Source organism: Pseudonaja textilis, chromosome 3 (assembly GCF_049901715.1).
Source record: "Pseudonaja textilis isolate UNSWEBS1 chromosome 3, rPseTex1.2, whole genome shotgun sequence".
NCBI lineage: Eukaryota > Metazoa > Chordata > Lepidosauria > Squamata > Elapidae > Pseudonaja > Pseudonaja textilis.
In genome coordinates this window covers 62790144-62815362 of record NC_141992.1, presented here as the reverse complement: position 1 = coordinate 62815362, position 25219 = coordinate 62790144, and the positions used below count along the sequence as shown (strand labels likewise).

The following is a 25219-nucleotide window of genomic DNA, read 5'->3' as shown; positions in this document are numbered from 1 at the left end:
AGCACCTTCTGAGCTGTGAGGATGGAAAAAAGATGGAAGCCTGAATCAACCTTGAGCCCATCAGAATTGAACTCCTGCTTATTGGCAGAATTAGCCTGCAATTAGCCTTCTAACCATTGCACCACCAGAACAATATCAGTATGCTATTTTATATTGAAAGGTGTGAGGGTATTTAAGGATATTTTTCATACCTATCTTCTATATAATCTGGTAATTTATATACCTCCTAAAGTATTTTGTTCTGCCACACATTTTATAATGAGTATTGCGTATAAGTTTGAATCTCTAATGAAAAAAATCAAGACATGATAAAAATTAGATTTTTTTTCCTTTCCCGTCTCCTTAAATATAATTGTAGAAAAATGCAGAGGAGGGGTTTAAGTACAGCTTCATAAATGGAGCCACATTAAAATTGTAAGAAACTTTATTTCAAAAAGAAATTGCTTTATAAAACGTTATATAAAACAGAATAAATAGATCCCAGATAAAAAAGTAAAATCCACAGCACAAAGAAATTTTTTCAAGCAATTACAGTAGATAATACATTTGAGTATTAACTCCAAAACAACACAGGCGGTTTACTCTATTCATGATTCAGTGTTCCTTTTGACCTTTCTAAAGCAGAAATGCAACAGCCTCCAATACACATTTACTCTGAACTAAACTTACATTTAAGGAAACGTATATGGTCCCTTAGTTAAAAATATTTTTATCCAGTAATTGACCATACATGTGGTTAAAGACTCAATTATATAGGCAATTAAACATTTGGTAAGAGGGAAAGAGTTTTACATGATGGTAATAGCTTAATTTGAAAAACTAATTTAAATGGTTGCTACCAAATACTTTGTTAGGAAACTACACTATTTGGTGTAAGCTACCCAGCATTTACTTGGTTTCATGGTTGCCTTAAGGCCACTCATGCAGGAGTCCTAAGTCTTCACTGCTTTTAAAAGCTCCAGGTTTGCTTGTATAAAACTATTCTTCATCGATCCAGTAGTCTTCCTGGAGCCCAATAATTTTTTTTCAGCTACAGTTCCCAGTATTTTTTAGAATAATAATCCTCATCATAAAGAGGGTGAAGCTGAGAGTTATGCTTCAAGGAGACTAGTAGTTTTCTATGTTGGTCCAGTCTCCTTAGAGAAAACTACTCTCATTTTTGCAGAGCTTCCTCCATTTATGGCTACAGAAGCTAACTCAGTTCATTTACAATAATTTTAATGTGTTAAGGAATACAATTGAGGTAACTGTTTCCTGTGTGAAATAAAAGAGGAGAAACTTCTGCTTCTCAAAAATAAGTATAAGGATACAATAGGATAAAATCCTGTTTCAGACCAGCTACAACCCCATTGTTAAGCAGTTTTGTATAATGGCACAGGAAAATGAGGACAGAAAACAGTAATGTACAATATAGATCAGTACAGTACAATCTAGATCAGGGCTGTCAAACTCGCAACCACACATCACATTATATATTGCAACTTTTCCCCCCTTCACTAAACGGGGAGGGCGTGGCCAGTATGATGCATCCAGGCCATGGGCCACGAGTTTTACACCCCTGATCTAAATCCTAGATGACCAGCACTGTTTCAGGTTGAGAGCTACAACAACCATAGAATCTCAGGAAGTGAGCAAAAGCAAGAGGAACATTTCCCAACTCTTATCAAATTGTATTTGAATACTGGCAGGCCTTATTTTATTGTGTTTTGCTTTATTCAATTTTACGTATACTGCATTTTTTTAGTAAATTGAAGGCTTATGGCAACCCTGCATCAAACAAATCTATTGCCACCATTTTTCCAACAGCATTTGCTCATTAGTAATAAAGAACCTTAATTAAGGTTTTAAAAACTAAAAACATTGTTTTTACACATGGTATATTTTACACATACAGCACAAACATAACTTTCATATGCAATCAGAAACCTCCTCCCCCACCCCTTCCCAAAAAATTGTGTGACTCACTTTATTGCAATATTTGCTGATCTGGAACGGAACCCACAATATCTCCCAGGTATGCTGTTTCCTTTTAAAGTATTAAACAGTTGAATTATTATGTAACAGTTTAACTACAAAGGAGTACTATTAATTGCATGGGGCCTTTAGAAGGAAGGGTTAATACAGCCCATGGTTTGCCTGTTTGCTGCAAAAAAACCTTACTGTATAAAAATATTTTTAAAAGGAGGAAATAATGTTAACTGGTATGCTCTGCAATTAATCTGCCATCCTGGGTAAATTTATAGTATTAGTACTTCCACCTTTTACAGTTTTAAGCATCACTCATATATACATAGAAGTTTCTGGTTATAGTTCAGCCAATGAAAAGTTGAGACCAAGCTAAAGAATTACACAGAAACTGTTACCTTCTTCATCCTTCTGCCTGCTCCTCCCTCTGCTCCCTAGCCACCTACACAACGATAAGCATAATGCATTGAACTAATGGGTGGTTAACAAAATAGATATTCTAAAAAGCCTGGAAGTCACTGATTGCAACTAAAAAGTTGTTGAAAAAAATCACATATGCAGTTAATAGATAAAATATATTTTACAAATGCAGCTTAACTGATATTACCAAGACATCAAAGACACCCATCTCTTGATAACAACGATGGGAATGTTGCTAGAGGGACAAAGTTTTGCACAATTGCAGCATCTGCCTTAGCTGTGCTAAGGCTATTGCAAGTAATCCCAAGCTGTATTGGAGCCCTGCTTGAGGGACTACTGTGTTTGCAATTGTCAAAATTCGTGGCTCCTTTGGATAGTTGGAGGGGGGGAAAGGTAGAATTGTCACTTGTTACTGGAACTTTGCCTCTCATCCTCTAAGAGCCTCTTTCTGCAGCAGATGGCAACTGCGGTTGCTCCTTTGCTTCCTGGATGGTTGATTACAACACAGGTGTTATCCATAGAATACGCCCCAAGAGTGTTGGAGCTATGTGACTGGGCATTACATCCAGTTAGAGTCCAGCCATCATCACAGGTCTCCATCACCTAAGTAAAAGGAATTGGAGGTTCTTTTAATCAACATACTGCTAAAATTCTCATGTCTGTAGTAATCTTTAACGGGGCAATCACAGGGCAAAACATTTTCAAAATACCTCAGATGGGCTAACTTACGGAATGTATCCAAAATCCAGGACCTGTGACTCCAGTGGAATTGAAATTTAGTAAACTTTATAAAACATGATATAAAAATAATAAAGCATTTTATGACATAGTACAACATATTTCCTATGGTCAACTGATGTTTGTGCTATACAGTTCAACATGGGCTACTTTCAAACAGATACATCTTTGAATATCTCCCTGATTTTTAAGAACTTTTCAAGTATATTAGAAGTTATCGCATTGTTGAAGGCATTGAGAAATCTGGCAAGGAAATATATCTGAAATTATGAGCCAACAGGACACAAGTTGTCTAGTAAAAAAAAGTTTCCAAAATGGTGTAGGTTCTCCCAATCTGACTGGACTTCAACTCTAGCAACACTAGCCAGCATGTCCAGTGATCAAAGATCATGAGAAATATATGAAAAGGAGGTTCCCTACCCTCTGTGTCGCTGACTTTTCCTCCTCTGATTCTTTTTCCTTTTGAAAATTATTATTCTGAGCTCTTTTTTTAGCAGATCTGTGAACAGACAATCTGTAACAGCCTTTTTCTGCCTACTCTGTGGCCATGCAAGGAATTGCACAGAATCATTTTCATCTTCAATTCATTAGAGCTTGCCCGTCTTAGGAACCAAGTTACCATAGTTAGACTGAGAGATGCCATCAAGAATGATATGCGCATACCTTTGTTGAGTATTCCAAGGGAGGATGTCCCTGAACTCTGCACTCAAGGCTGGGTGCATGGCAGCAGGAAGCATGGACCGTTGCTTCTCCTTGGCCTACACAGTGGGCCCGGCTACTATCCGCCTGGTGTACAGTTTTGATGCCGCCACTGAGATCTCCAGCCAGAGAATGGGTGCTGCAGCCTGCCAGTGTAGATCATATCAGAGCATTTTGTACAAGATTCACCTGAAGTATATACATGGCTATCACTGTTAGCTAACAGTACTGTTTGGTGGGTTTTGGTTTTGGTTTTGTTTCGTTTGTGCACAAGATGAGAAAATAAATGGCAATACGTCCCCCAGTCTTTGTATTCTCACAGGCAAAAAAAATATCCTTAGCAAAGGGAAAATAGAACTACCAACTTTGGTTTCCAATTTTTGCAAAGTGCTCAAAGAATATTCACAGTGGACCAAATGGGAAATGCCAGGCATTATAGAACAAGGCAAATGGGGAGCCCAGAACAAAGTGGAACCAGGATCAGTTGTATCATTAAAGAACTTTAGATGGTCACTTAAGGTGGCAAATGCTAGAAGATGGTGAGAAGCAGGAATTACATCTTTTTCCTTCTGTTGTGGTGCTAAAGCTGGTCTCCCAGTAACATACCATTAGTCACATGATCTTATATGATGTACCTTAAGCATAGAAGACCTATTTTAGCACAGATCCCATTTGTTACAACTTATACATAATATCTCAACATCAAAAATGTTAACTTTCATCAGAACTGTCATCGCATACCTGTCAAAACATAGCTATCTTCGATGCAGCTAACACTTTTCATAGCTGTGCCCTCTGTGATCTGTGAATGGCTATTAACCTGGCAGTCAGCCTTGGGCCAAATGCAACATCTGGCTATGGCATAGACACCTTGGCCTCGAAATCTGTTGTGAGCTACACACACCTTCTTGCCTTCAATATCCTAGTATTTGGGTGGAGGGGGAGAGAAATGAGAACAAGACACTGAGAATGGCATCAAATCTGATTTTCCTATCTAGCCGAGATGTAGATCTTTGTTTAAAATTAATTAAAATTAAACAGCAAACCACATCATCTTGCCTTTGAACATTACCTCAATGTGCTCCCCTCGCCGCTTGCCATTCTTTGATAAACTTGAGCAGCTGAACATGTCTTCATCGCTGTTGCATCGGGCAACAGCTGTTGCTGTACTGGTTGAGTCAGACAAGGAAGACCACACAGAGCGGCAGTATAGTTGTTCCTCTGAAAGAGAGTGACTAATAGTTACCACTAAGGACCACCAGAATCCCATTTGTTTAGAATTATCTCCAGGCTGTTGTTCAACTACTTGGAAAGATCCTATCTTTGGAAAACACATTGCGCTAAACACATAGTTCACTGAATAAGCCACAATTGGTCATAAACCAGAAATGCTGAAGCTTGAAATTGTGCTTGCATTATTTTAACCCAAATAAAGGCAGGAATTAGCGTGCTAAGCCCCTCCCCCTTCCCCCCCCCCCAATATTTTCCAAACACCAAGGAGAGTCAAATTTTCACGTCGCCTTCTAGAGTAGGCAGAGAGAATGGCTTTGAAGAACAGATAGAACATCCACAGCCAAGGTAACAATTAGATAAATGAAGCTTGAGTCCAAATAAATAATTTGAAAAAAAAAAACACCTGAGAATTTCCCCACCCCACCACCATTCTCATGAAGATAAAAGAGGGAGGGAGGATGGCATATTCACATTTGCAAGATTCTGTTGCTAAAGATGTTCGAATAAAAGTAGCTTAGAACTATCTGGTGTCTATTTCATAGTTTGGTGCACTTGGTAACATCTAGTGATATTAATATATCTCAGGCACGTCCCCAGAGATCTCCAAAGAGGGATTGATGGCAAAAGTTGAAAACATTGGTCTTTATAAATTGAAAAGGTTGGGCTCGCATGATACTTAAAGCCAGAATTAAACAAATCACATTAAAATTGAGTGCAGTTCATGAATAAAACAACATTGGCTATTTGGAGGGATTAGATTAGACCTCTGCCTATCTAGCACATGTGCTTACATTTTGGTTATCAATTTAAGTTACAGATATTAACTAACAGTAAATTAGATACAAAAAGATTAATATTTAAAAAACTAGTGAAAGAGATGTCACTGGATTGATTTTCTAAAGAGAGCGAGTGGGGCCAAACACATATAACAGAATACAGAATAACAGTGCAAAACTGACATATAGTGCAGCACAATTTAATGATTTGATACAATGTATGATCCCTGCAGTAAAGAAAGTAAATTGATTAATTAACAAGATTCTCAATTCTTAAGTAAAACAAGCATCAAGGGTCTAGCACCTAAGTGAGCTTATAAATCTGAGAATTTTGGAAACATCAGATAGTTTGTACAACAAAGAGAAAAATACTATAAGTTCAATAAAGAAAATTGTAAAATCTCACCTCAATGGTGGAATCAGACAATTCACGAACAATGTCAATATTAGATCTATTACAGGAATATTAAACTTAGTTAATCTTGACCAGCAAATCAGAAAATTGATGCCTATAAATAGTGCCCTATATTCTCATATTGTTATTGACAGATTGTTTTTTTTCTCCAAGAAAGACTGGTGGGCTAGCACCGATTAAAGGTAAAACAAAGAACTAAAATAAAGCTTAACGATTACATCAAGACAATAACAAAGCTTTATTGAATTAATCTCAGAAAGAAAGACTATTTGGGGAAATGGAATCTCAGTGACTATAAAAGGCAACAGCTTGAAATGAGGTTAGAAAATTGGAAAAGCAAAGCAATATCTTCCTTGAAAGTTATTGAAGGAAAATTAGACAACAGTAAAACATGACAATGGCTTAAGAATGAAGTATTTTAAAAAAGAAGTATTGTGGAAAGAATGCTTTATATTGCTCAAGAACAAGCATTAAGTACAAACGTTATTAAAACCAAAGTAGAAAAAAACAGTTTAGATAGTAAAAGCTGGTTGTGCCAAGGAAGAAACCACTGACCATATAATAACTGGATGCCGAAGCTAATTACAAAAAAGGCATAGCTGAATTGGGAAGATATCACTGGCATTTGGGTCAAGAATACAAATTTACCTTCAATTAAAAATTGCTGGAAACATAAAATTGCAGATAACATCACTAAAAGTTGCAGGGGAAAAAAATTATGGTACTTGAAATTCAGACTAACCAATTCTTTGAACATAACGCACATTCCATTACTATCTTTGTAATCCATTACTATCTTTGTAAAGAACCATTTTTGGTTTATTGATGTAGTCATTCCATGGTGCTGTAACTTTGAAGACAAGTGATGCCGTGTCCTCAGTGCCTGGAGGCTGTTAGGGGCTGGATGGGGAGCAATGGGTTGAAACTAAACCCTGGCAAGACCGAGTGGCTCTGGATTTGGGGTTCGTTGCCATCTTTGGTCTTGGATGGGGTGGCACTAACCCAAACAGACCCTGTGAGTAATCTGGGGGTTCTCCTGGACTCACGACTCCTGCTCAAAGAGCAGACGGCGGTCATGGCCGGGAGGGTCTTTGCGCAACTGCGGGTTGTGCACCAGTTATGCCCTTTCTTAGACCAACAGTCCCTACTCACAGTCACTCCTGCCCTAATCACTTCCCATCTTGATTATTGCAACGCGTTCTACAGGGGGCTGCCCTTGGAAGAGCATCTGGAAGTTCCAGTTGGTGCAAAATGCAGCGGCCCACATGGTTTTGTGCAGACCCCGGTGTGTACAAGTTTCACCTCTCCTGCAGGAGCTGCATTGGTTGCCAATTTGCTTCCGGGTGCAATTCAAGGTGCTGGTTGTCACCTTTAAAGCCCTTCATGGCTTGGGACCAGGTTATCTGAGGGACTGTCTCCTGCCGGACACATCTACCTGATCCATCAGAGGGGGGAGGCAGGGAATGTTGCAGGTCTTATACCCTAGAGAGATATACCTGGTGGGACCCAGAAGAAGGGCCTTCTCTGTGGTGGCTTCCTCTCTCTGGAACATCATTCCCCCAGAGATTAGAATGGTCCCCACTCTCATACTCTTTCAGAAGTCGCTGAAGACCTGGTTCTGCCAGCGGGCCTGGGGAACCCAGAGAGGAATGGAGCCCCTTAAATGGCTTGTGTGATCTGCCGTCACCAGGGCAGGGGGTGATTTTATTATTATTTTATTATATTAATTTATTTGATTCTTTTTATTAGTTTTATTGTTTTAAATATGCTTTTATAGTCTGTAAGCCACCCTGTCACCATGGGTGAATAGGTGGCAATATAAATTTAATAAATAAATAAAATCAGAAAAATGGTAAGATTTGCAATATAGATTGCAAAAATTTGGAACAAGTTAACAATGGTATCATTTATTGGAGTAGCTGGTGAAATATCATAAAGACTCAGAAATATTTTGGATTATCTAAATTTAGAATAACTTACAACAGACTGATCACAACCAATAATACTGTTGGGCTCCTTCTCATACTCAGCCATTACCTTTACCATATCCAAGTTCTTGGGCAGACCTCAAATTACGAAGAAGGAACTATGATACATGATTAGTGGAATAAGAATAATGAGCCATCACTAGAAGCAGCTAAAAATAAGCTTTATTTGACTATAAAAAAATTCGGTGGGGCAATTTATTGGGCAATAGTTTTATTAGCCAATTCGAAGTCATGGTATAGTCTTCAGCTTCTTGTGGAGTTTGCTCGATCGGGACAGTAAAAAAATTACTCCGATTTTAAAATTCACATTCAGTTATGATTTGGTTGAAGTTCAATTAGCTAGTTTGGTAAAATCACCAAGCTAGAACCAGGAAACTGTGAGTTCTGATCCTGTTTAGGCATGAGACATCTAGGTAATATTGGATCAATCGCTCTTCCTCAGCCCCTGCAAGGAAGCAATGCAAACCACTACCAAAAATATTGCTAATAATAGACATATCCAGGCAGCTGCCAGGAGTCATGACTGGCTTGAAGACATAGGATCTGAAATGGTTCAGGCCTGTACCAATGAAGAAGACATCAAAAGGACTCTCACCTGCTACTATTTTGGAGGGAAGCCCAGCCACTCTGTTTGGTGTTAACAGCCTCTGATCTTCTGGAAACCAAGCCTCGTTCATAAGGTTTTTGACAGAAAAGTGGATCAGTTTCTGCCTCAGCTCGGAGATGGATAGGGCAGGGTTGGCATTCAATATCATGGCTGCAATACCTAGGACAACAAACAAGCCCTGTATTTATCCCTCCAAAACACACACATCAAGGTGGATTAGGTTATATATTTAACAGAACAGATTAGCAAAGTTGGAAGGGACCTTGGAGGCCTTCTAGTCCAACCCCCTGCTCAGGCAGGAAACTGTGTAGAATTTCAGACAACTGTTGTCCAATCTCTTCTTTAAAAAATCCATTAAAAACCCACAACTTCTGGAGGCAATTCATTCCATGGATTAATTGTTCTGTCAGGAAATTTTATCAGGCCCGTTTGATTTAAAACACTGGAAATTTTCAGTCAAATAATTTCCTTTCCTGTTTCTGATTGTGAATGGAAAAGTGAATATGGTATTAAATTTAGAGAGAGAGAGAGAAAGAGGCCTATCCAGCAACATAAAGTCCCCGTTCCATACTCAATTAAAAGATACACGAAATCCTAAATACCAGTTCAGTTTCTCATAAGTCAGCTTCATCAGGAGCTTAAACATGAAAATGATGTTCTGGAAATGAATGGAATCTAAAAAGGACTAAACTTGCTTATCTCGATAATGGAATACATGCAATATTATTAAGCTGCCTCGTCTACAACAAGACAAGGGGAAATGCAGTCAAAGGTCTACACTTCTTTAAGCAATCCACTGGTGCCATAAAATATAGATGCAATGAAAATGTCCAAATTGTACCAGTTTAATTTGTACCAACAGTGGGTATTGCAAAGGTATGAATACTAGTTGCTTTGTTTTTGTAGGCCCTGGAGCTAACCAAGCTGATACAAACCACTGTGTCATTCTTTGCTCGTTTTAAATACTAAAATTAGTCTTTCCGATCTGATAGGCTTAATGCTTCAATTTTCCCTTCCCTGGCCCCAAATGCAAATAAACAATTCTGCCTATTTTTTCCACTTATATCAATGCATTGCTTCATGTACTGTTCTATATATTTGAATTTTGCAAATCTGAGAGTGTATCTGAAATAAAAATGGGGGGGGGGGCTTTCTTTCATTATTGAAAATCTCATGGTGCTTAAAGTCACTTAACAGGACATGCATTATTGATCTTGAGAAAACCTCATTATAATAAACAAGAACTTGCTAGACTCTTCATATTTCTGTCCTACAATATTACCTGCGACATGGGCAGCTGCTTGGGATGTCCCACTCTGCGATGTGAAGCAGGTGCTGCAGTCACTAGAGGCACTAATGATATCATCTCCAGGAGCAAACACATCTACACAACGTCCAAAGTTGGTTCCCAAAGTCCCCATAGATACAGGCTGGTCTTGGGCATTGGTTGCTCCAACTGTAATAACCTATGGTAAGACAGCATCTTGTCAGTCCTGAGCAAGCAGGAGAAACAGAATTTCAAAATCAGAGGTGGATCAATGAACGAACAGGTTTCTTCCGTTCTGTGTCTGGATCCAGCAGAGAAATACTTTTGGGGAAAGCGATGAGGAGATGTTCTTCACCAGTTCTTCTTCCTTTTGTCATTCTTCATACCGCTTCAGTAGCTTCTCAAAGGCTTTTAGAGCATCTTGTTCAAGAAATGTTGAAGGAAGGAGAGTTCACAAAGATTGTTTCCTTGTCCTCTCCCTCTAGCTCCAACACAGAGTATTATTCTGGCTCTATATTTAGAGGGAGATTTGCTGGCCATTTAGCTTAAATCTATTCAATGCAATAAATTAAAAAATTAAAATCCTTTGCAGATGATTCTTTAGTCCATGTTTTTCCACTGAGAGAGACCCTCCCTCCAAATGTAATTGATTTTCTTGACTGAGCTGATCCGAGGTTTTATGACACAGGAAAATGTCACATGGAAATACCAAAAATATGGTGCAATTATTGTTTCATGTTTTTCTCCTCTCCTATCAAAATCTGGTTTTTCTAACATACCTCCTAGATAATTTTTCTGAGAGGGCTATCAAATAAAAAAGAGAACTAAATAAATGGACTTAGATTAAGTCTATCTGTCCCATCTGTCTCACTACTATCAGGAGCCACTTTCCAGAAATTCCACATGTATTTGGAAGAAGCTCTTGACTCAAATTCTGTTGTCAAATATTGAGCAGGAAAAGTATCTTGACATCATGAAATTAAAACCCTCCCCCTAAACAAAGTCATACAAGTCAAATTCCCACATGAATACTATCTAAGCCTGATCTTACTGTCTGCTATTATGAGAAGAGATGGATGTTTTTAATTCTATTGAGGTTTCAAGTATCAGACTGGTTCTTCATTGCCCTGATATTAAGCTTGGACGAAAACATACAATGCAAATATCTGTATCACACAACGGCCTATGTTTTATGGCATATTGGAGGAATCATCAATAAAACTCCATCATACCACATTAAAAGAAAGTTCAAGAGACTGTGGGGCCAAATATTTTTATTTATTTTTATTTATTTGATTTGTCAATTGCTTACAAGATAATAGGTGTAAGTATAAACATAGTTATGAATAGATGGGTACATATAAGAAAATAAAAGAAACAATAGGACAGGGATGGTAGGCACTTTGGTGCGCTTATGCACGCCCCCTACAGACCTCTTAGGAAAGGGGTAAGGTCCTATAGGCTAGCTCTGGTTTTTATTGTGTGTCTATGCAATATAATCGCATGTACCACCACCAAACCCACAACAGAATCACTCCATCGGGGTATTTAGATACCTAGAGAATGGGCTATGTGGGAGACCAGTATCTTGGTGACATCTTGGCACTCTGTAAGCATCCAGGAGACCTGATTCACACCATCTAAACAGTTAAGAGGATGGCATGGGTGAAGCTTCACAATCTTCCTCAACTTCCCATATTATAAATGAGTAGGGACATTATTGTGGCAACTGAAAAACATGTAAAGCAGTGAGGTAATCTTGAGCTGAACTGGAGTTTTATTAGAGCAGAGGTGAGCAACTATGGCAACTTTATAGCCTGTGGACTTCAAAGTTGAAGTCCACAGTTGTAACCTTGTCATAATTGCCCACGCCTGAGTTAGAGGGATTACACACCATTTCTGGACCATTTTTCCATGGGTTTTGGGCTGAAAGGAAGACCTTGTTGTCTACTTACCTCTGGTTCTGACGCTGGGGAGTACAGACAAGCATCATCTTTGTAGTTGCCTGCTGCAGCTATCATGACTACCCCCTTCTGCACCATCTGACGACAAGCAGCATTCAGGATGCGACTATAGGTGCCGGCCAAGGGGAGCAAAACAACCAGGGGACTGTAGGGCTGGACAGCCAGGGTCTTTGCAATGAATTCCAGCCCTATACGGCAAAGGGCAAAGGATTAGTGACACTGCGTATCTTTTACCCAATGCAATCTCCAAAATTTAAAGACACAAACAGGAAGAACATACCAGCTCTTTTTTTTAAAAAAGTGTTTTTTAGGAGTGAGATGCAGGGGGAAAAACAGAAAGCCCTCAAACAAGTCACGTAAAACTGAAAAATAATTTATTTTTCCACTTTTAAATTAGTAAAAATAAATCGAACTCTGCATCGTAAACCTTAACCAGATATATGCATGCATTTATGAAAAGATAAAGAATAAGCACATTTAATTTTTGAAATTTTGGACTCAGATGTATATAGAATTTAATAATTCTAAAATCAGCCGAAAGTATTTTCCCATTTTCCCCTTCTCTGATCTTTAACCACAACGCCCAACAAAGAATCAACAATTATTTTAAAACCTTGCTTGACTCAACAAAGGTATTAAAGCCATTAACCCTTTCTAACTGAACATGATCCCTATTCACATAATATATTGGCCTATAATTTGACCCCTTAAGAAATGCAACACTGACCCTTCTGGATAGCCCTAAGGTTTTTTTTCCTAATATGTAGAGGCCAGAGCTATAAGCCATTGATATAGTGTGAAGGTGTGTGTGTGTGTGTATACAAATACATATATGTTCTAAAAATACAAGTTCCAGGTATGCAGTAGGAGCAGAGACCATTTCCCATCATGGAGCAGACACCGATGGCACACGCCCACCCCTGGCCTTGTGGGTTCATCCTATGAAGGCACAGCCAGGCCTGATCAAATACAGAGGAGCCCAGCAGAGCTGCTTCAAGCTGTAGAGAAGAATAATGAAGAACGAGCCGGGCCAACCACAAGGTCACGGGCAAAGCAACAGATTGCAATAGCTGACAGGTTAACATCTTTCAGAAATAAGCAATCCAAGCTGGAAACCAACATGACTGAAGCAAAAACAACAGAGTTAATTACAGGTGGGAGGCGGTTGGAAGGGCCTATTAAGCGTGCAAGGGCTAAATTGATTAATGATATATAAAGGCATAGATCTCTGTAATGGTAGTTCAGTATTCTGACGACCTCAGCAGAGTCTGACGAAAGCTTAGTAAAGTATAATAAATATAATTTTAGTTCCAGGGGTAGCAGGATGTCTGTTTTTTCTCTTACATGTGTGTATGTGTGCGTGTAAAACATTTATATTAAACCAATATTCAGACAAAATGGATATTAAGAATAATATATAGAAATATATTATGTAACATTCTTTCCAAAAATACATAGCAGATAAAATTGAGAGGAATGCTCATAACAACCTATGACAAATTGCAAATCCATATCAAAATGATTGAACCCTCACTTGCCTCTACTCACCAATCAGTGTGCCGCTTACGGTGCCTTTTTCTTGGCAGTTGAGCACCCGCAGACTGCGGACATTGGCCCCTTTGGCAACTCCAGCATCCCTTCCGTTCACCACACCTGCCATGTGGGTCCCATGGCTGTCACACTTACTGGCCTTCCATGGAGCATAACAACAAAGTTTTGTACTTATTGCAAGCCCAATAATAATAATGTGTAACATCAAATAGCGCTCAAGGCAACACACGACTAGAAAAATCAAACGCGAACCAGAGCTTTAATTATAGGTAGTAATGAAAAGGATTTTAAGACTCATCAACTGGGTATTCTCGCCCAATGTGTCAGTCTCCAAGAGGAGCAAGCACTTCTCCATTCTCAAAGGAGAGAGATGCCAAAGCAACAGAAGATTTCAAAGTCTTGGGGAGGAAAAGAGACAGCTACAGGTTGTCCTCAACTTGCAATCCAATGGAGCCCAAGATTTTTGTTGTTAAGTGAAACATTTGTTAAGTGAATTCTGTCCCATTTTGCGATGCAATGAACATAAGTGTGAAAAATGGTCCTAAGTCCCTTTTTTCAGTGCCGTTGTAACTTTGAACAGTCACTAAATGAAAAGTTATAATTTGAAGACTACCCGTATAGTCAACTCTACCCATCACCCATTTCCCAAATGATTCACTTTTACCAGCATATTCTAATGAAGGAATAAAACTCAAAATAGATGTAATTAGAAGCTCTGGATTCAGGAAGGCACCATCATAGATATTTGATCCAATACCTTTCCATGAAGTGCTCCAAAGAGTTACAAATTATGTTTCTTGCAGCTGATTGGGTTTTAACTCTAACTATAAAAGTAGAACCTAGTCAAACCTTATGAACCAGATGTTCCAGAATGTGATGGAATATAGTGAGGAGAGGGATCACCAGGAGCGAGGGAGGCATTCCAGAGAAGAGGTAACTCGGTCCAGATGTTATGTGTGAGAGAAAGAGGGCGAAGTCAACCCTTCCCTAATAGTTCACAGACTATGCTATAGAAAGTAGAGTCTTGGCAAGTTTTGTCTACAGATGTGAAACATTAAAGAACTCAGCCTGGAAGAACTGCCATGTGTTATTCTTGGTTTGGGCCTGACACCGGTGTACTGAAATTACCATTTCCAGAATCTCTTGCCACCTGAAAGAAAAGTATCTACCTGGCGGTGAAAGCGAGTGCCATCTTCTTCAGGGACATTCTCAAACTCAGTCACAAATATTTTGCCTTCTATTTCCCGATGGGTGCTCTGGACACCAGTATCCAGCAGATAAACCTCAACCAGTTCACCAGCATCTATAGAGAGAAGCAATGATACCAGAAGGATGTGTCCATTGCTTTTGATAGGGGGTCCCCCTACCTGCTTCTGAAAAAATGTGCAAAAGATAAAGGAATAGCTTACTGGGGGGATTATACTCATTCAGCATGTCCTGTTCTGGGACAATCCGGCCAAGATTCCAAGGAATGCTTTGAGCAAACACGTAAGAGTCTTCTTCTATGTAATCCACGTGTGGGAGTTTCAAAGCCTGCACAAAAGAACCAGAGGAAAGTATTCTCAAAATTCCCAGTCAGCCAGATCAGGTTAGGGAAGGCCATCCTCAAATGTGGGTACATGAGAGCATCTACTTCAGGCCACTGTGCTGTTGCACAAGTCTTCCGAACACATTTGTGTATGAAGCAACCTGGCACCCATTTGGCATCCGGGAAGCATTAACCAAACACCCCTCCTCACCCTGCTTCCTGGGTCTTGCATCATTATCTGAAACTTTTGAAATGTTTGCACGGAATCAGCAATTGCTTAAAAAGCTCCCTGGTTTTCAAGCTGCAAACCAAAGAGCAAAGGTCTTGCAAAATGCCTCCCCTATCTGTTTCTGTGGGAATAAATGGGAACAGGAATGATTCACAACCGAAATTGAGAGGTAGCTACACAGGACATGGATGCTGGCAGGAATTATGTGGTTTGAGTGGCACTATGTCTATCACTAGGCAAGCAAATCACTCCTAAAAACAATCCCTCTCAAAAAATCTGGATACAGCCTCATGATAGGGTAATCCAGCAAGATTTGCCACAACCAAACACAGGTCCACTATGCAAATTACCTGTCCCCAACCTTTACATAAAAGCATATTTTAATCATATACTGCCATTTTTGCAAACATGGGTTCAAGCCATAAAGATACGGTAACTATTGACATCTGTCCTTTATCCATCATGGGTCTGTGAATATTCAGAAAATAAGAAGCATTATCATTATACAAAACAATTTACCAAAGCATATAGGTTTACAACCTGAAAAATATCTACTTTACAATGTTTTTCTATAGAAAAAAACCCTTTTGAGAAATGCAAAGGAAATAATCAAAAACCAATTACTAATATAAAGAAACAAAGACTGGACACTATTCCATTCAAAATGGTGAGGTGCAAATTTGTAGCTAAATTTCTCAGTGAACTATCTGTGTAAAGTATGTGTTTACATGCCCTGTGTTTGATCGTAGATAAGAATAATCTCATGGCAGTCTTTGAGAATTCTAAAATTAATATGTCAACAATCCCAACTCAGAGTGTGTTCTGGTTCTTAAGGTGAAGTAACTATGCATTACTGCATTATCATAGCTTAAGCAATTTGCCAAAATACAACTCACTTCCAAGTAAGATTTTAAATCAGCTGGAATGCTATATTCAGTAACTGTAATATGTTGGTTTTTTGCTGAATAAACTACTGAGCTTTGTCACTTCTGAAAATAAAAAAAATTCAGATAAGGTTATCTCCCTTGGCAAGTACACCTAGCCAACCTTTACTAACCTGTGGTGAGTACCTGAATGGAAGACTACTAAGAAATACCATGACTGGGAAGAAGATAACAACTATTATCACCCCCAAAAATGATGTGGGCCTGTCTCTATAATCTCTAGAAGTCACTTCTTTCCACATGTATTCAACATTATCTCAAGCCAGCAAGCACACACAAATACACATACAGATAGACAGACACAGACACAGACAGACATGGAAGTCTTCTGTAAATATAGTAAAATTAATTATTTGCAATGAAGACTTGCACTAGATCGTCCCAAATGATGAACAAATTCTGATTTGGAATCTGGTGAAACAAAGCAACTAACAGAAAGATATTCCTCCCATGTAGAATAAAATTATTTTTATTAAATAACAGGTAATATATTTTAATTTATAGCAAACATTCCCAATAAATGGGTTAAATCACAATATTGCCAGGTTTGTTGTTTATAGATTCAGTTGCTATCCAGACAGTTGTGTTAATAACTGGGAAGACATAGTTTGATATCAGGAGCATCTGCAGGGTATGGTCACAAAAGTCAAGATGGCTGCCATAATAGCTTGATCAAACTCCTGCCCACTGTATTTAGGTAGTCCTCAACTCATGTCTGTAATTCAGCCTGGAGTTAGTCATAAATCATGCCAGTTATTAAGTAGATCAACACATGGCTGACCTGATTTTATTGTCGAGCCCGAAATTGACATATATGTAGCCATTTTATTTAGCTCTATATTCTCATCATATTTTCTTTTTCCTTCTTTCTCTTTGCTGGTATAAGGGGGGAGGGTTTTGGGCTCGCCACATTCTTAAGGTGGGAGGAGTGGTTAGATAGTGAAGACTGTTTTGGCTAGGTGACTTTCCTTCCTGTGGGAACAGAAACTGTCCCTGCTGAGACCTGGAGGTAGAGATTGAAGATACCGACCAACGTTGATTTAATTCTGTTGGGGAATGTGACTTTTGTGGGTTGTTTCTAATTTACAATATTATGTGGTGTAATTCTGGTTTGTGTCAGATCCGGAATTACAACAGACTTTGCCAATTTGATGCTTTACCTGAATAAAAGAAATTTGTTTTGGAAGATGGACTTTGCTTATTTCTTTTTGGATGGGTTTTACCACTTGGAAACCTGACATTATTCCGAAACCTGACATTCATGACATTTTTTAATGGCAGTCCCAAAAATGAGCACCACTGTTGCTAAGCAAATCCATTGTCCGCAATGGAAGAGTTTTGCCAGAATCACACACAGGAAAAGTATAGAGCCAAGAATTGGTCAGGATTGGGGCTCAGAGAATGCTAGCCTGACTGAGCAGCCTCAGCTGGGTCCATTGGACCAGGGACAGGCTGAGGCTAAGGCTGAGGGAGGCGAGCTGCAGCAAGTTGACCAGGAGGCTCCATGCAAGGCCCGGAAGCAGCTGCCACCCCTTAGCAATGAGGAGGAGGTGCAATCCACACTTCCTCCTGATCCAAGGACACATAGAGCAGAGAGGAGACAGACACAACTCAGTCAGCCAGGCTACTCCTGAGGAGGCAACCTCACCTCTCATGAAGGGGCTACACCGGCATTGCCTACTTAACCCCGCCCTGAGGACTTGGGTGTTCCTGGAGCAACACGCCCAGTTACATCCTTTCTGTGCTTGTGCCTTGTTTCCTGGCCTGCTTTCCTGGACTTCGTGTATGTGACCATTGGACTCCATTGCCCAGTAACTCTTGCTATACTGAGCTTGGCATCCGGATCTGCGCAACATGTGTGCTTTTCAAGAACCTGTTTCAGGGCTTTGAATAACCACCCTATAGAACTCTTGCCATACTCTTTATGTGTGGGGAATGGGGCAGCACAATATCAGTTTCCAGCAAACAAAATCATAAATCACATTGCAAACAGCCATAAATGTTGTTTTGGGTTGCTTAGCACACAAAATATAATCACATGACTGCAGGGAGTGGGTTTCCTTTGGAACTTCAAATCTGGGTCATAAATAACTTTTTGGGGGGTCTGTCATAACTTCAAATGGTTACTAAGCAACCAGACATTAAGCGAGGATTACATATATGTATACCACCCATTTTTTATGTGCAAACTCCCATGTTTAACTGGCAAATAAGCAAGTGGACAATCAAGTTAGAACTGAACTTACCATATGCAGCACATCGCTGCTCATCTTGACAACAAAGCCTTGGATTAGTTCATCAAAGATATGCAGAATTTTGGTCATGTAGCCATGCTTGGCTGCTCTGGCTTGCAAATGCTTGACGGTTTGTAGGGCTTGGGATTTAAGGGTTTCCTCCTTGAGCACCACAATATAATGTCCAGATAAGCGCCATGACTCCTGGGTTTAGACAAAAAGAAGAGGGCAATCAAGCTTGGAAGACACAAAAATCTCTGTTGGTAAAATGCAGTAATTAAGTGGGGTGCATTGATTTAAATATGTTCTTCCCAATAGGTTGAATTTCAAGTCCCATAATCCCTTGGTTGGTCGTTTTAGGGCAGAGGTCTCCAAACTTGGCGCCTTAGCTGGCTGGAGAATTCTGGGAGTTGAAGTCCACTAGTCTTAAAGTTGCCAAATTTGGAAACCCCTGTTTTAGGGGAAGGATTATGGAATTTGAAGTACACTTCAGTTGTACTAGTTAGAACTAGAAATTTATAAAGAAAAATGACATTTTAATCCCTTTGTTTGTGAACAAAATTACTGATGCTAAATTACATGGTCTGGGTCAGTTCCACTCCTGAATGAATGAAACAGCCAGAAAAGTCATTCTAGAGCCGGGGTCCCTAGCCCCCAATCTGTGGACCGGCACTAGTGCATGGCATGCCAAAAACCAGGCCACACAAACAAGTGAAGCCCCATCCATGGGGCAAAGGCAGCACATGAAACTACACACACACACACACACACACACACACACACACAAGGTCCACAGAAAAACCTCTCTTCATGAAACCAGTCCCTGGTGCCCAAGAGGTTGGGGGCCACTGTTTTAGAGAAACTGTTTCTTTTCAAGAATTTCTATGCAATGTAATCTTACTCATCAACACTATGACACTCCATACTCATTTGTGGTAAAGAAGAAACCAGGGATTTGTTTTCATATCCATAAAATGGATATGAAATTATTCGTATCCATAAAACTGTAGCTGAATCAAGATAGTATTCCAATCCCACACTATTCCTAATTATGCCCTGGATATTGTATATTCACTTCTCTGCTAATTTGTTTGAGAAATGCATCATTTTCTTCAAATAACACATTCATCAACTGCTATCCTGGCTTAAATTTCCTTCTGTTTAATTATATAATACTTTAATTAGTTTTGTTTATGAAAATAGGGTTATTGCAAACCTTGAAGAAACTCAAGAGAGGAAAATCAAACAATGCTGCTTTGACACTGCTGATGAGAGAAGAAACTATTTGGCAATTTTCAAATACTCCACCCATGTCAACTGAAGGGACAAGTCTTGGATAAGGCTGGGGTGATGGAGATGGGTTTTTATCCTTGACTAAACTGGCTTGACCAGATTGTAGCCATCAATCAAAACTCATTCTGTTTTTGTACAAGTGGATTTGCCCATCAGCTGATAATTGGGAAGGTTTTAGATCCAGCTTAGTCCTCTCGCAAAAGATCCCTAAATCTCTATTCAAAAGGAGCAGAACAGGAGTTTCATGCTATTCTAGAAGAGTTCTAAAGTCATGCTTAAAAGCAGTTCAAGCAACAACTAACAAATAGCAACTGTGCGAGGGAGCATCAAAGAGACAGCTCTCTTTTCCACTTCACCTCACAACTCATCCCCAGCATGGTTGATTAAATGCTGTTCAAACTTATTCTGGTCTCATAGGTAGGACTCAGCTCAAGAGACCTGGCAGATACAGAGAGAGGGAGCCCACCTAAAAATATGACTCTCTTACAGCCAAAACAAGAACAGCCCTACAATCCCAATTTTCCTTTGAAATGTTTGATTAACCTGGCAGATTTTGCACAATTTATGGTTCCTTTAATGTTGAAATAAGTGGGAAATACTTTAACATGATATCACACAGGGCAGCTTAAGCCTCATGGGTCAGAGGCAAGGTGAAGACAGAAAAAAGTCATTGTCAGATGCATTTGTGCCGTTGTTTGGTGTAAAAGAGAAAATGTCCTCCATCTCAAAGAGATAAAATACCTGTGAATCTGGAAAACCCCATTGTCACTTGCTTGCCTGCCCTCTTCAGTTAATATCCTTGATCCAATCCTGAACTAGAACTCTAGGATCCTGTAAAGAATCAGCTAAAATTTCTTTGGTGTGTTTTGAAGCAATTAAGCAACTTAGTCTCCATCCCATGTCATTATTTTACAGTCTTTCTCTGGCTGGCTGGTGCAACCAGTGCATAGGAATCAAATACTCAGAATAAATACATTCCAACCAAACAAGGGAGGTTCAGAAGTGCCTTAAGACAAATCAAATGAACATAATGCTGTATTGTTGATACTTGTTCTTCTGCTCAAATGACTGTACTTCCTGGATCAAACAGCTTAACTCATATGCCTGAGATCCTTTTTAATTAAGGATTGCCCAAGAATTCTTAACATAATGCAGGGCTTTTTCAGAAGTTGGGGGTTCTTTAAGCAGGGTGCTACAGGCATACACTTGTTGGAAAACAACTAGGAAGTGATAGTTACTCACTCCCAACTCTTGCCCACACAGACCAATCTCTTTATGCTGCATCACCTGTAAAGTCATGGAATCAATAATGAACCAATCCATTATCCTCCACTTAGAGACAAACAACCTACTCTCTAATAAACAATTTGGTTTCAGAAAAAAACTATCCTGCAATCTGCAACTCTTACACTGCAAAAACATATGGACTACACAACTCGATCAGGGCAAAGCAATAGACACAATCTACAAAGACTTCGGTAAAGCCTTTGATTCAGTGGTACACGACAAACTACTCCTAAAACTAAAATCTTATGGTATCTCTGGACACCTGCATAACTGGATAGAAGCATTCCTGTCAAACAGACAACAAATGGTCAAAATTGGGAGCGTCCTATCAAATTCTGTACCTGTCAACAGTAGTGTCCCCCAAGGCAGCGTTCTAGGACCAACTCTCTTCATACTCTACATAAATGACCTCAGTGATCATATTAAGAGCAACTGTGTTCTCTTCGCTGACGATGTAAAACTATTCAACACCACAAACAATACTGCTACCCTTCAAAAAGACCTCGACTATATATCAGAATGGTCAAACAAATGGCACCTTCAAATCTCAACAAATAAATGCTCTGTCCTACATATTGGCAAAAAAAAATCAGAAAATAAAATGCAGGCTGAATAGTCAAGACCTTGTTGATGATCCAAACTCTGTCAAGGATCTTGGAGTACTCATCTCTAATGATCTAAGTGCTAGAGCCCACTGTAACTACATAACCAAAAAGGCATTAAGAGTTGTTAACCTAATCCTGCGTAGCTTTTTCTCTGGTGTAATATTACACTAATAACTAGAGCATACAAAACATTTGCTAGACCAATACTTTAATACAGCTCATCAGTCTGGAACCCACATTACTTATATGATATTAACACAGTTGAGAAAGTTCAGAAATATTTCACAAGAAGAATTCTCCACTCTTCTACTCATTGTGGAATACCTTATGCCACCAGACTTGAAATTCTAGACCTAGAAAACCTAGAACTAGGCTGCCTTCAGTCTGATCTAAGTATAGTATATAAAATCATACATTGCAATGTCCTACCTGTCAATGAATACTTCAGCTTCAACCTTAACAACACAAGAGCAAACAACAGATAAAAACTCAATGTTAATCGCACCAAACTTGATTGCAGGAAATACAACTTCAGCAAGAATGGTCCATGTCTGGAATGCTCTACCTGACTCTGTGGTTTCTTCCACAAACCCCAAAAACTTTAACCTTAGACTTTCTACTACTGACCTCACCCCTTTCCTAAGAGGTCTGTAGGGAGTGTGCATAAGCACACCAACGTGCCTACCGTCCCTGTCCTATTGTTTCTTTTATATATTTTTTATTTTTCTTATATGTATCCATGTATTCATAACTATATTTTTACTTATACCTATTATCTTGTAAGCAATTGACAAACCAAATAAAATAAAATAAATTCTCAGCAAGGAAAGGTTATGGGAGTGTTACCGCATCACACCAACTGGGGAGAGCTGCCTTAGGTCACACACAGTCAAAATGACTGATGTTTGGCCAATTTTCTAAAATGAAAGTTTTTCTTGCTGCACAGAACATCACATTACAGTACTGCTGTTCTTTTTTTCTAAAAATCCTCCAAGGAAGCTTTATTGTTTCATAAAGCATAATGGCAACATAGTTTGTATTATTTGTTCACCAGCAACTTATTAGTATGGTCATCCAACCTTTTCTATATCAGAATAGAGCTGAATGGGGTTAAGAAGATGCTGTAAATCACTGATGAGTCGCTGGTTATAGTCACAACATATCCAAGTATTTTTTTTATACAGAAAATAAAATGATCTTGTATTATGCTCTCGTAGCATTGCTAGATTTAGGCATGAGCTACACTTGGGAACGGAAAGTCTGAAGGAACCTCTCAAAAAATCTCAGATTTTTTAAAATTTAATTTATTACGATTTTATGTCCAAATTAAGCTTCCTATATGGCATACATGATCCACGTGGATTAATTATTTAAGATTGTCTTTGTTTCTGTATGCATTCCTACCTTTCTATTCAGAAAGAGCCTTTCTTCATTCCATCATCGGTTTGTTGTGCATCTTCATAGCATTTCTGCCTTATTACGCAGCCTTATTCTCTGTTACTTCTACATTTCCCATAACGTAGGGGCTTTACCATCTCTAAATCAAGTCCTGCCTATCATTTTCCTATGGTGCAAGCCTTTCAAGGCAGATCAGACAAGGACGACATATTTATGAATGGTAATACTACTTTATTACAAGGTTATAGTAGCCGATTCTGGTAAAGTTTGAATGTGCTTCTCTTCCTCTTCCTTTATCTTCACGGTCATGCCTGAGATGCTTCCTCAGATTACATTTCTGCTCTGGACTCAGATTCTTTTATCTGAACATAACCTGGATTGGGCTTCTCTTCCTCCTATTCTTCAAGGTAATTCCTACTCCCATTATAAGTGATTACTAAAATCGCAATGGAGAGTGTGTGTACTTTCTGATCCATCCACCCATCACTTCTATTCTCATTGTGCCTTCCATCAGGGGTCCGAATATGGCCACAGAATGCCCCAGGCAAGGGAGAATACCTAGTCCACCTGAGGAAACCCAAGGTTCAAACCAATGTAAAAAGAGACAGAGGACACCTGCCATGGTACTGTTGCTAGTATTGTCCTAGTGCCGTTTCCTGGGAGGCTGTTTAAAATACCAGATCCTTGTTCTGGAGCAAGCTAAGCAGACTGCAGTGAAAGATTGCCCAGACCTGATGGGGTGGCATTTATAGTGGGGAGTTTCAAGGCAAAGAAACAGAGCTTCCAAAATGTCTCTTTTGGAATTGACCCAGCTGAACATAAAGAAATCCCCAGTCAGCGGAATCAGGAGATTTGAGAAGGGTTGCAATATTAACCACTGCCCCACATCTGTCTTCTCCCTTCCCTTTTTTTTCTTCTTTATGACATTTAAGGAGGGCAATCCCTCGATCTTCCCCTACAGCCTCCCTCCCTAGAAGAAGACCCTGGGCGTTTTCCGAGGGAAGCGGTCATAACGGGGCAGCTTGAGATCATCAGATCGTTGCCCCCAGGCAGATGCATTTCCTCATTAAGCAGCGTCCTCTATTGTGGCATCCATGTTTGGACGCGGCTACCCGACGGGTTATAAACCGCGGATAACAACAGGGTCCCAACCCGCCCGCCGACAGTCCTCGCGTCCGCCCAGCAAACGCTGAGTTTAAACTGCCTTGCTCGAGCGATGCGGTCGCTACCGGTAGCAGCGCCGCTTCTTTCCAAACCACCACCAGGAGTTTTACTCGGGCACCGGGAACGTGCATCCTCCCGCTCGCCCCTGGAGCCCCGCGGGGGGCAAAGGAGGAAAAGCCCCAACCCCGAGGTGGGGAGCTTCACGCGCCTCAAAGTCCTCCTTCCTTTCCCCGCCACCTTTTCGCCTCTCGCCCCCGCCTCACCTTATTGCTCCGGTAGAAAGCTGCGGGGGAGCTTCGGTGCCTGGCGAATTCGGCCAAGTTCTCCTCCTCCTCCTCGAAAGCGAAGGAGAGCATCAGGTCTTCGTTTTCGTCCGCCTCGTAGTAAGCAGCAACGGCGGCCGGCGGAGCGGACCAAGCGAGCGCGCCGACGAGCAGCAGCAACCGCGAAGCGCGCCAAAAGCCGCGGCTGCCCATCGCGGCGCGCTTTTTGCAAAGCAAGCCTTTGGGGAGCGCGGGAAAACCGCAACGCCGGCCTAGAGAGCCAAGCCGAGAGGGAGAAATAATCCCTCACCGAACGCAGCCGGGAAAAAAGGGCGCCCAACAGAACCAGGACCGCCTCGGCTTCGAGGCGAGCCTGTTTTGGGGGGACCTGGGACTGCGCTACCGATTTGGGTTCATAAACTGCCCTTCGCGACGTGGGTCGCTCGGAAGTAGCAAAAGCTAACTGACCACCCCAGCGAGTGCGCACAGTCACACGAGCAGCAACTCGGCTTTCGTTCGCTTTCCCTCCCCCTCCCTCACCCGGCCCAGATGTTCGTGTGCTCCTCTAAATCTTTGGGGCGGGGATGTGCCGAATCACGCCACCGTTTTCTCATCGGACCATCCTGTCTTGTTAAACATTAATTGGAGTTT

The 25219-nt window shown here is 40.2% G+C and overlaps 1 protein-coding gene across 1 annotated transcript; it reads right to left on the bottom strand.

The window, feature by feature from the left end:
* Positions 1 to 406: 406 nt before the first annotated feature.
* On the bottom strand, positions 407 to 25127 carry PCSK9 (proprotein convertase subtilisin/kexin type 9). Its single transcript, XM_026707156.2, has 12 exons — positions 24569 to 25127; positions 18571 to 18762; positions 15033 to 15156; positions 14793 to 14926; positions 13621 to 13762; positions 12064 to 12260; positions 10124 to 10307; positions 8830 to 9000; positions 4895 to 5043; positions 4564 to 4744; positions 3787 to 3968; positions 407 to 2988 (listed from the first exon to the last, which is right to left on the bottom strand). Exons 1-12 carry the CDS (start codon positions 24779 to 24781, stop codon positions 2788 to 2790), a joined length of 2070 nt encoding a protein of 689 aa, XP_026562941.1. The 5' UTR covers positions 24782 to 25127; the 3' UTR covers positions 407 to 2787.
* Positions 25128 to 25219: the final 92 nt, after the last annotated feature.